This window comes from Neofelis nebulosa, chromosome 8 (assembly GCF_028018385.1).
Source record: "Neofelis nebulosa isolate mNeoNeb1 chromosome 8, mNeoNeb1.pri, whole genome shotgun sequence".
Lineage (NCBI taxonomy): Eukaryota > Metazoa > Chordata > Mammalia > Carnivora > Felidae > Neofelis > Neofelis nebulosa.
The window spans coordinates 38,483,970-38,497,046 of NC_080789.1; the positions used below are offsets into that span (position 1 = coordinate 38,483,970).

General features: G+C 32.4%; 1 protein-coding gene across 1 annotated transcript in view; it reads right to left on the minus strand.

Moving 5' to 3' along the window:
• PTPRQ (protein tyrosine phosphatase receptor type Q) overlaps positions 1-13,077 on the minus strand; it is a 203,310-nt gene that overhangs the window by 27,055 nt on the left and 163,178 nt on the right. The window contains exons 37-39 of the mRNA XM_058682209.1: positions 6,200-6,226; positions 5,460-5,541; positions 2,021-2,111 (exon numbers count right to left, since the gene is read on the minus strand). Of these exons, the coding sequence (XP_058538192.1) occupies positions 2,021-2,111; positions 5,460-5,541; positions 6,200-6,226 (200 nt within the window). The remainder of the gene's footprint in view (positions 1-2,020; positions 2,112-5,459; positions 5,542-6,199; positions 6,227-13,077) is intronic.

A 13,077-nucleotide genomic window follows, 5' to 3' on the forward strand; every position in this document is an offset into this window, starting at 1 on the left:
AATCCATGAAAAGATATTGAATGTGGATGTAATACATTATTTGAAAAAGTGCCATAAATTTTTCTGGACTGAAATCAAGAAAGCAGAAAACAATTAGACATTGTCCATTTGCCTCTAGTAAAGGTGAAACATGCATGAAATTCTAATTATGATATTCCAAACATCCTTGATGTGTAATCCTACCATTAACAATTATTTTTTGTCTTAGCCTCAGATTTGAAGAAATGGGGCAATCATACTCCTCAAATCTTCTTGTTGTTTTAAGGTTTTTTATTTACTTCCATTGACCACTCTTATTCTCTTCCTGTCTTATAAGTAATAAAGCTATGTGGTCTGACTTTTATTATAGTGATAATGTGAATCCTGGTAATAATGCACTGGGATCTTAAAAGATTGAAATGTCACATTTAAAAAACATTTTGCTAACATCTCAAATTTCTACATATTTTCAATTAGGTACCCTTTGATCTTTGGAAATAAGTTAGCCATATTTGGTTTACTTATTTTATATATACTGATAGATTAAAAATCACTTCAGCCAAATATATGAATGTAAATAGATATGAAATATTCCATAATAACTGTCTTTCAATTAGATTATAGTATTCATTTTCACTGAAAAGCATTGAATAGGAATGGAGCAAACAAGTATGGAAGAAATATAGAGACAAATATAAAAATATGAGAAATTCCCTATCTCTTAAACTTATAATGCATCTGACCCAGGTTAACTCTCTGAAAGGGAAAACAAAAGGATCCACTGAGAAACACAGACATTTAGAGATGCAATACTAACATTCAGTCATTCCTACAATAGTGTCTGATTTGTCAACTTGCTCCTAAAGTCATTCACGTATTATTTGCTTTGTTCCAGAAAGGATTTTGTGTGATTAAGGCTATTTGCATTTTCATCCTATCCTAATTCTTGGGAATTAGCAGATTCCACTAGATGACTACTTCCTATATCACATTTCCCTAAATTTGTTTACTTCATGCCTCAGTTATCCTCCAGTTCTAGAATATCAGAATTTGGTCCATGTCTTCCTATCAACATCCTTTATTATTTTACACTCTGCGAGTGTATCCTTCTCCACGTCTGTGTCTTCCTAGACAGAAGAGTTCAATTTTTAAGTAAGGATTTTACCAATATAGAACATAGAAAAATATATATATTACTATTATATTATTATATATTATATTTGTATATTGTGTATCATTATAATACATAATATTATATATTATTATATATTAGAATATTTTAAAATTAGGAATATTTAAAAATTCTAGATTTTGAAACAATATTAACAATATTTCAGAACACCACAAATAGCACTTGTTTATTTCATAGTACGAAGTGAATTGTATCAGAATACAGACAGTAGGCACACGTGTTCAAAATATGTAATATCAAACATACAGCTATTATTAACAGAGGAATATAATTATTTTTCCTTTCACATCGCTGCTAATTCTTAAAACAACAATGCAGTTTCTTTCCTCATTGATTGAAAAATGAAGTATGGCTTACTATGGTGAGACACAACCCTGCCTCCTTTGTAAAACCAATCCTGGTAAGCATACGTTTACTCCGATCTTCGGTGAATAGTTTGCAATGCATTTTTTTATATTCCGTAAGAAAGCACTGCCCTGCTTTTAAGGGAAACTAATGCACAAAGTTACATGTTTCTCTTTTCATTTGAGAACTGGATCTGTAGGAAGATGTTAGAGAGGTTCCTTACTTGGGTTAAATTACAAAGCTAAGAAACTATTAGGTCTACAGTTTCTTGCACCTGCATAAGCGAACCTTGTGTGAACAAGCTGAAAATCATGTATGTTAACTTCAATAAATATTAACAAAGCAAAAGAGATACAGTTTGAAAATTACTGCTAATAAAATGCATTATTGTAATCTGATGAATATGTAATATAATAAATTTAAGAAGTAAAAATGCTAAGATGCATTTGGTACTCATTTTAAAACATTTTGCAGGTCAGAACCAGAGGCAGTAAGTGCACATACATGGTTTTATATTTGGAAAGCGGTTTTTTGCTCTGTTCCAAGGCAGATCAGCATCAGTTGAAGAAAGATCCTGAAGAAATTTTGGTAATTCCTGTGGAATGAAGTTATTTCACAGTTTAGATTTATTTCAGAGGAAAACAAGAAATTCTACTTAATAAAAGACTATTCTTCACTCTAAACCCTTTTACTTTTAAATTGAAAACACCTCTCATAACTGCAGAAACAAGATCAAATTAATAGTAATGAACTTATATAAATGTTTACTGAAAATATTCTGAAAAAAATTGGTCTCTTGGACTATTGGTCTTTCTGGGATAATTTCTTTGTATTTTGGGAAGCTCTAAGATGTGGCAACCATGTTAATAATAACCCTGCTCCATACTTCACTAATGGTTTCATCAGGTACACACTGAGTATTATTTAATATTTTAATGTCTACTTAGTAGGGGAAGGGAGTTCAGTGATTTATTTTTTGTTTTCTCTCCTCGGGCAGCGTGATTTCATGCCTATTAATTGGTACAACACTGGTCAGTTTAAGAACATGTCAAAGGTCAATTCCTGTTCTCAGTAGGCATTGTTAAATCGATACTGGAACGCAAAGGTGCGATTAAGAATTATCAGACACAGAGGAAGGGTCAAGGAGATCCATTATTGACATTTTGATAAAAGATCATGATATTATCCACTCATCATTAAAAAAGTTGGTGCCAGAAAACGTGTTCATTATTTTGTTGAGCTGGTGATTTATATTTACAAAGTTCACAGGTTTTCAGTTTAGAAATAAGTCTCAACTTGCCAAATTCCTTAAAAAGTATTAAAATTTGTGTTTTTACAATTTTTTCAACATCATTATAAATAATTTCTTTTAATTAGGTAATTCTCCCTTTCCCACTTATTTTTCCTCAAAAAGAAAATCCGGACAGTCTTTTGCATATGGATATGGGTTAGAGGAAAGAAACAGTGTAAGCATCTGAAATCTCGTGTGTTGGTACAAAAGTCTTAGGGAAAAAAAAATTAGCCAACTAGGGAATCCCAGAACAGCTTCCTTGTGTCAAGGTGTCAGGAGTATATGTCAGTATATTCGTAACAGACAATGAAATAGAGGCAGAAAAAAAGGTGAAATGGAAATCATCTGAAAAGTGGTACTTCTATTCTGTAATTTTTTCACATAGTAGTTTCCACTTATAGATTTAAATGACTGTGGCCTTGATAATTAATACCCAATTACCAGGTTGACTGTTTGGATAGTAATGTTATACTTGGCAGCCTTTTTCTTATCAGGGAACATAGGGCCTCCACCATCCTATTCAGCATTTTCTCTTACTGTTTGCTCTTTTCATTGGGATCCTAGTTGAGTTGGACTGTTTTGCATCCTTAACCCTTCCCCCTTTATCTATCTGTTGGTCTTCTGCTTGTCCTAAAGTTCATCTCAAAGGTCACCTTTTTGTAAAGCCTTTTCTGACTGCTATCCAAATAGAGTCAGTTCTCACTTTTCCCTGCATATTTCTATCATGATACAGTGTATTTTTGTATTTTTTGTGCATGTCTTATCACAGTATGAGCTTCTTTTATGGTAGAAGTCATCATCATAATAGCTAATACTCGTGTCAGCCACGATTCTTAGTGTTACACACATTCAATTATGTTAGCATTCACGACTTAGTTAAATAGTATTATTTTACAAATGAAGATATTGAGGAATAGAGAGTTTAAGTGATTTGCCCAAAGTCACTTGGCTATTGAGTATTGAGTTCATATATACATCAATATGCTAAATACAATGCCTATCATATAGTAGAAGCTTATAAATATTTAATGTATAAGTGAGTATGACCTGATTTATAAAGTTTATCAAATATGCATTTATTTATTAAAATATAATTTTGCTTTGAAAACTTAACACATCATTAGGGGCACCTGGGTGGCTCAGTCGGTTAAGCGTCCGACTTCAGCTCAGGTCACGATCTCACGGTCCGTGAGTTCGAGCCCCGCGTCGGGCTCTGGGCTGATGGCTCAGACCCTGGAGCCTGCTTCCGATTCTGTGTCTCCCTCTCTCTCTGCCCCTCCCCCGTTCATGCTCTGTCTCTCTCTGTCTCAAAAATAAACGTTAAAAAAAATTAAAAAAAAAAAGAAAACTTAACACATCATTAAGATAAAAACAATTTTAAAAAGTTCCTTACATATATAGATATATTTATAAAATGTATAAAGTTTGCCTATATATTTATATAAAAAAACAAGTTCTCAAAACCATGATCTCCAAAAAAGTTGAACTAGAAACTTTCTCAACATAATACATGTGAAAATGTTATTGCTAATAAAACTTTTCATCTACTCAGTCATGCATAATGTAATTATATTCGCTCTTATTCTAGTGAAATTACACTTTTGCTCCTGAAAAATTGAGAGTTCTCGCTGTGTAAATGCTAAGAAAAGTTTTATGGTACCATCGATTTTGTTAAGTCCAGACCAATATTACTTAAGAAGCATAACCAAAGAGCTGTAGGAAATACCATTAATCTTCTCACATTTTGTTATTATTCCCTGAGAGGCTGAAATATTATAATCCTGAATTATTCAAGCCAATTGCTTAATTCTTTGTTTCATAAGTTCACACACTAAAAATTTCATGCAAAAAAAAAAAAAGAAAGTTTTTGGTGACATTTAGAGATCCGTTTTACTTATATAATACAAAATAACCAGCTAAGTTTGGAAAGATGCACACAAGTTTTAAAAAAAGCTTATTTATAGTTCTGATATACACCTTATGCATTATAATTTAAATTTTATAGGTATATAGAATGTTGAAAGCAATAAAATTAATCTTAACTTCTGAATAGTGTCAAAGTGGAATGTTCTTAACTTCACATATTTTCCATAATGTGATATAGTATTTATTTCATAGTAACTTAATAATAGGCCTCATAAAACGCAGGTATTTTTACCTTTTGGATAGTTCTAGAAATAATATGATTTTTATAGTTTCTGGAAACATCACGTTCTCAGGTTCATCCACATCACTAACATAAACTAAGCAGGCAAAAATGGAATTATTTGGTCTCTAAATCTAAAATAATTATTTAAATATTAAAACCACATTTAGAGCATAACCTAAGTCTCACAAAAACCAGTGAATACAGCATTCCAGATTCTCATCCATCTGGATGAAAGAGCAGAGAAGAAATGAGGCCAGGTTGCCATTGCTGGGAAGGTCTGAAGCAGAGCACCTTTTCCTCACACAGTAGGTGAATAATTCCATTCGGGTTGCACCAGAGGCCACCACGTGTAACATTACTATCCAAACAATCAACCTAGTAATTGGGTATTGATTATCAAGGCCACAGTCCTTCATGGCCTTGCTTGCTTAAAATGGACATGAAATGTGACACATGAAACGACTGGAGGTCTGGCAATGTTGTGACAACTGCTAGTAACATACCGAAAATTCTTCTTGAAACTTTAGGTTGTTGTTTGTGCAAAGCCCTTCAACATGTTGCAGGAAGGATTTCTTGCTCACCGGCCTCCAAGCAAAGAAAGGTATAAATATTATCACGTTAGATTGAGTTCTTTCGCTTTAGCATGGCACTGGCTGTACAGTTAATGAGCCACAGAACAACAGACATTTCAAAACCCATAAACCACACAGCCCTTTAAAGTCACTCTGTCATATTTACAAAATTAACTTTTCCACTGTAAGTTTGCTTTCTTTGTCTCCTGGCACAAAATTCTTTCAATTTTCAAGTGACTTTCGATGAATGATTTCATATTTTAACGAAGAAAGTTTTTCAAGTAAATATAAGGGCATAAAGTTATCATTGAATCCTAAAGCACATAATACCTCTTTGTCATACAGAAAACATTTTATACATTACAAGGTTTTAGAAGATATAAAATATTGCAGTGACCTCATTCTCATAATGACATGGTTTTTAAACCCTAAGGAGTTTAAATATCCCCGTATTACTTCCCAAGCTAAAATACAGACATGCAGGCTTCGCCCCAGAGAGAGAGAAAGCATTTCTCCAGTTACCATGCAATTAGTCATGCTTTTATGATTTATATCCAGCTTGGAGGTTTTTCTAGCAAACATACAAGAAAGGAACCACACATTAAGATTCATTGAATCAGTGAATCTAGCATTGATATTCAAAAAGAAGAAAAGATATTTAACAAACTTACTTGATGGATTTTCTATAACTAAGTAACCTGCAACAGAGATTGTGTTAAATGCATTGTAAGTTGAGGGTATAGTTCTTTCTAAAAGACTTCTAGACTAAAATCAGAAAAATATAATAAATCGGTAATGTATGATGTGTTATCCCTTTAACTGATAGGTGATCGTTATTTTAAATTCTATTTCAGTTGTCTAATATTTGGATCTAAATATGGCCAAATAATAACTTAGTTTCTCTCTCAAGCTAAGGCACCCTTTTATGCTGTTAGGCCTTTGGAGTACTGTGTTAAAAACAGGTCTTTTTTTTAATTTTATTTTATATATTGCATAGTATTTAGGGTCTAAGAGAGTTAATGTGGATTAAAAAAAATATTTTCTTTGTCCACAGAGAGTGCTTAACCAGGGAGAGTGGATCTTTGAAAAATGACATCATATTGCTTAAATTTTATTTCATGAGTGAGTTTTGATGAGTATGTAACCATAAAAAATCACAATTCTTTCAGTTACTTTAGACATATCTCCTGTGACACTTCATCGGTCCAATTATTTATACTCTGAAAAAATCTGAAATAATTTTTTGCAGCTAAATAGACTATGCATCACACACAAATTCAGAGATGGGCACATCTTCAATAACACGTTTGTCATGCACAATTAGCACCGCAAAACCACAAAAGGCACAAAGTATAATGAAATAAAATGAATAACATATAACTTTTTCAAAGTTTTAAAATTTAAATATTATCAAGGATGATTTTGCTGTATTCCTTAAATGAAGAATATTTATAAAAGATGTGGTTTTGAGGTAAAGAATAAATGAAAGAAAATAATTAGATTGAAAGATGTAGCATAAAGAATACTATACAAATAGTCTCAAAGGGGTGGGTTCAATGAACAAAAAATGAGTCAAAAAAGTTCAATTTATTACAATATAGGAACTGGTGAAAAATATGGGGGTGCAGGAGCAAGTACTACCAAGAAGAATGAAAGAATTCTTGGCTAATGCTTTAGGTGTCCCCAAGGAGAAGAAGGTATCTCCCAGCTTCTTAGGGTATAACCTCATAGAGCATACCATTATCAAACACAGCATCACAGTGATAAAACAGCAATGTTTGAGCAAAGTCTCCGTGGATGAACTTGTAAGCTTCCCACGATATCCTAGAGTGATTCTAAGAAGGCAACAGAGAAATTTTTAACCAAATGAATATGGAGATGACTGAATGGGCTATTGAATCAGAATCTTTGATTTGGGGTTTAGAAAAGAAAGACAGACTATCTGAATTCGAGGCTCTGGAAATACTTCTGACATAGCAACAGATGCAGTGGGGACTGGGGCAACAATCGATCCCTGTTGGAAATAATTACTCTTCAGCAAAGACCAGTAAGAAAAAAATATAATCATGGGCTAGACCCATACTACCCAAGTTCCCTTAGATGCCTGTTGCCCCGATGCTTTTATGCCACAATATTCCTCAGAAACAGGAAAAGCAAGGGGTTAGGTTAGGCATTCCTGCTTAACTGAGCTTAAGATAGAAATATGAATGAGACATTTGAATTAGCAAGACCAATTTCCCTGCTACCACAGGGAAATGGAAATTCTTGAATTGCATGGAGATTGTTTTCATATCAACTTGTGAATGGTGAGATTCAAACATATTACAACTAATTTAATGACAGGCTCATGGCCCACCTATTTAAGGACAGTCAGACTGCCATCCTATAGTAGGAAGAGTCTCTTTTCCCAGAGAATCCAAAATTATTTGAGGCAATATTGGCAAAATATTTTTACTGAGCCATCTAGAATCTAAAGTAGGGCTAGTTTCTGCACAGCCATCAATAAGGTGTTTGAAGAATCAAAATATGTTCATGAAGTCCTCAAAATACATTAAACATGAATAATCATATTAAAATATAAATGAGCAAGAAATAGTTGAACCACCAATTATTCACATCCTGGCTCTTATTATCATTAATGATTTATATTTTCACTTAGAAATTATAATTAGTTTAATAAAAAGATGTTTCTTTTATCAATTTATTTACAGTGAAGAATACTACAGAAAGTTGCTTTTTTTTACTATTATTTTATCTTGCAATTGAAAGATCTCTGTAAAGATACTAATTTTATTTTTTTAAATTTATTTATATTTATTCATTTTTTAAAGTTTATTTACTTATTTTGAGAGAGAGAGAGAGAGAGAGAGCAGGGGAGGGGCAGAGAGAGAGGGAAAGAGAGAATCCCAAGCAGGCTCCATGCTGTCAGTGCAGAGCCCAACACAGGGCTCGATCTCACAAACCATGAAATCATGACCTGAGCTGAGATCAAGAGTCAGAAGCTTAATTGACAGAGCCATCTAAGCGTCCCTAAAGATATTAATTTTGAACTGTAACTGGCTATTAGATTCAGGTGAATATTTGTGAATTCTTTCCTTACTATAAAATATGATGCCTTTATTGGTTTTAAATATGGGCTCTAACAATTACTAGCTGGGTTACGTTAAGCAAGTTACTTAATCTTTCTGTGCCTCAGTTCCTAATTTGTAAAATAAGGAAAGCATATGTAAATCAACGTCATATATGTAAAATGTTTAGAAATGTGCTTGGCTTTGGAAGCAATACATAAGTATTAGTTACTATCATTAGTATTAGAATTGCTATTTCTACTCTATTTTGTAAAACTCAAGCTCCTCTTACCCATCTGTCCTACAATTCATACTGATATAAAGGAAGAAATTTTTTTGTTTCTAAAAGAATACTTTATCTTAATTTTACTCAAAACTTGGTAGACTAGAATGTGCTAAATTAAGCAGCAAGATTTCCTATTTTATTCTTAATCAAGGTCTCAGCATAAAGAATGATCATAGATAAACAGACTTCAAATCTAAGCCTTGCTTTCTAGTTCTCAATTCAAGATCCCAAATACATCTCTAATAACATAAAGACTGTAATAATTCAGTTTTCACGTTATCATGTGAAAGCATTTCTCATCATGCCCACATTTGTAATGTTCTTCCTTACAACTACCTTTCACATATCCTGTTTGTACTCCACATACTTTCTAGCATCCCTCCCTCTCAGTTTGTACCATTTCAGGTGTTTTACCACAACCATATCCTACTGATTCCTCAACAGCTGATTCAAATGTTAACCCTTCTATGGACCTTACTCTGATCTGTTATAGAGAAAATAACTTCTTTCTATAAAACCAAATTTCTATGGACAGGTCACTAACCACTTGTATTATGGCTGTATAAGTACATGTATTAAGGATATACATGTTGAGGTTCATGTATACTTGAAGGCTGGGGCAGGATTAACACTTGGTTTTGCTATAAATCCCTTGTAACCTTATTCATAGTAGACAATGAATTAATCATCATTAAATATAAAACTGTGGATGCATTCAGACGAGGACACATAGAATGTTAAACATAAATACTCTGATTATTATGAGAGTATCTAAAGTGAATGAATTTTCCACTAAAATAGAAGGCAATTGAGAATTCTCAGAAGTTTTAGCTAAGTATGATCAATAGATGTATGAATAAACACTATATGAGTCTAACCAAAGCCATATTGGATCCCCTAACTAGAAGTTAACAGGAGCTAGATACCTCGTAGGAAATTAGATATATGAATAACAAAATCATCTTGCCTATACAACTAATAAAAAGATACACTTCAAAAAAACAACTAAGAACTATTTTGGCTTTATTTTCCTTTGTATCACTCTCTTTTTCTAAACCTAGTCACTTTATGTAACCTATTCTTTACATTTGTATTTACGTAATATGAGAAACAAGACTTCTAAAGTCTAATTTTTATGTAATTTTCCAGTCTATGCTTATGTTACCAGTATGTGTGACCTGAAATTGAAATACCTATCTGGATGGCTTAAATTGAGAAGACATTTTGGCACACATTACCTGACTATTCAAATAAAAGATTTTTTGTTGTTGTTGTCTATAGTATCCATATCATTGCTTTGATACTTAGCTTCATATTATAAAGGTGCATTTTTTCCGTTAAGAAATCGCTGCATTCTAAATTTTATTATAGGTTTTAAAGTCTGTTTTTATATAGGAAAAAAAATAAATTTGAACAATTTATACTCGGAACTAGAAAAGAAGGTGGAGCATAATACACAAAAGCATTGACTTTTATTGATGAGAAAATTAAATTCTTTTAGGAAAAATTGTTTGTTTAGATAAACATAAAAAATACCTCATAGAAATTAACGTCAGCAATGTTATTTTAGAAGGAGTGTTATTTCCAAATCAAGTGATCTGTGAAGATACTCAAAGAAACTCAAATAGCAAGCTTTTTATTAACATTTTTAAAAACTTAAAGTGTTACATAGGGAGAATTTTAGACTGGTATGGCACACTTATTTTAACCCTTATTTTATTCACTTACAATGGTGAAGATACTGTCAAATTATATTCAGTTCGTTATTATACAAATCAATTTGGGAACTATCCAGATTTCAGTAAGATAACTGACCACTTTCCAACAGGAAGGGCTAAACACTTCTTATTACATGAATCTTAGCTGTCTTAAATCCTATTTCTTTTTTTTGGAAAAGGGTATTATTTCATGTCTGGGCTCATTTTTTAAAAGTCTATCAAAAACTTAAATTCCACTCAGATTACTCTTGATAGATTCAGAGAGGAACCATTTATTTATGTTGGCAGTGGTGATTGAAGACCATATTGTCACAGAGACTCAGCTTTCTCTCAAGGTCAATTAGTTGAAATCTATAGGGAATTAAAATATAGTCCAAATAGAGAGCTATGGATGATAGCCTATAGATGAGCAGCTTAAATCAGCATTACCAGTGGCATAGGACAAATTGAGAAACCTCGTGTTTTCTACTTAGATTAAAAAGAAAAGAACCTCAAATTTTATTGCATTGGTTTAAACTATGTATTTGTCAAACTAACAACATACTTCATATTCAAATAAAATTTTGTTAAGAATCTTTCTGGTAAAATATCTTAATGAACCTTTCCAAGTTTTAGAAAATGTTGAGAGTGAATTTTTAATTTATAAATTTCAATGATATCCTATTACTTATCCACAACATTTACTATAATGATTTCAAAGGTGTCTTAAGTTTTGTCTTTTCCTATTGTTTTTATTTGTTTTAGGCTTTAAAAAGTATTCTTTCAGATCCTTCTTCATTGTTTTATCAAATCACCAACAATTTTTCTTTGGCCCCTAATATAAATTTAAACAATTATCCTAATCAATCCTTGAAAAGTTAAAAATATAACTACCATATGATCTAGCAAGTCTACTTCTAGGAATGTCCAAAGGAGATGAAAACACTAACTCAAAAAGGCATCTGCACCCCTATGTTCATGGCAGCATTACTTATAATAGCCAAGACATGGAAACAACCTAAATGCCCAGCAGAGGGTGAATGGGTGAATGGGTAAAGAAGTTGTGGCATGCATATATATATATATCCATATATATATATATATATATATATATATATATATATATATATCCATAAAAAAGAGGAAATTCTACCATTTGTAATAACATGGATGGGTTGGAAGGCATTATGCTAAGTGAAATAAGTCAGAGAAAGAAAAATAGTATATGATCTCACTTATATGTGGAATCTAAAAAACAAATAAACACGAATCCATAGAGAAAGAGATCAGATTTGTGGTCACCAGGGACACAGGATGGAGGGGAGGGAGAATTGGAGGAAGGTGGTCAAAAGATGCAAACTTCCAGTAATAAGATAAATAAGTACTAGGGACCTAACGTACAACACAATAACTATGGCTAACACTGCTATATGGTATATTTGAAAGCTGTTAAGAAGATAGATCCTAAGAGTTCTCATAACAAGGAGAATATTTTTTTCTTTTTATTGTATTTATATGAAATATATATATACAATTTTATTGTATCTATATGAACAAATATATATATTGTGGTAATTATTTCATAATATCTGCAAATCAAACGACCATGCTGTAGACCTTCAACTTACACAGTGAGCCATGTCCATTATTTCTCAATAAACTTGTAAAAAATGTTAAAAAAAAATATTATCCTAACCAATAGCTGGTACTATACAGCTGACTCTAAAACCTCACCTTATAAGGTAAACATACCACTTGAATAAGTGGTGTAATATAGTTCTTATTTAATTAGAAAAACAATCAGTAAGTGATATCTAAGTACTTTCTCAGTATATTTCCTCATATCTGTAAAGATAAACAGGTTTAATAGGAGCTTAGCTATTTAAAGGGCAGCTCTTTGGAGGCATCCCTTCCTTTTTCATCCCAGTATGTCCAGTGTCTACAACAGTGCCTGGCACTTGATAGGTGCCTGACTGATCCTTCTTTTACTCAAACAAGATAAAATGGACTTCCAAATAGATAAGGAAAAGCAACATTCTTCCTGACATAAAAGAGCTGTGAGAAGATTCCCAAGGAGGCAAGAGGTGTATTTTCATTATTATGAAGTCTTTCGACATTAGTACTTTTGAAAACAAAATTCTTGACAGATGTTTTTTCTTGTCTACCACATATCTTAGATTCTAGCCATGGGCATAAGATTAGCTACCTCGGGCAAGAGGGCAGAAGGAGTAGATAGAGAAGCTGAAGAAATTGCTGACAGCTGTTTGAAGAAGTGGACACAGACTCTCAGTGAGAATTTAATGAAGAGGACACAGATGACATAATATCTAAAAAGAAGCACTTCTAGCCTGAACTATTATCAGCTAGCAAGGCAGGTTAGCACTGAAGTTCTTCAGTTAAGGGTTAGAAGGGAACCACAGAAAACTAAATTTGGAAGAAGACTACATCTACTTTAACAAATATGATTTATGAAGAGGTGTTCTATAAAGGTTCTGATG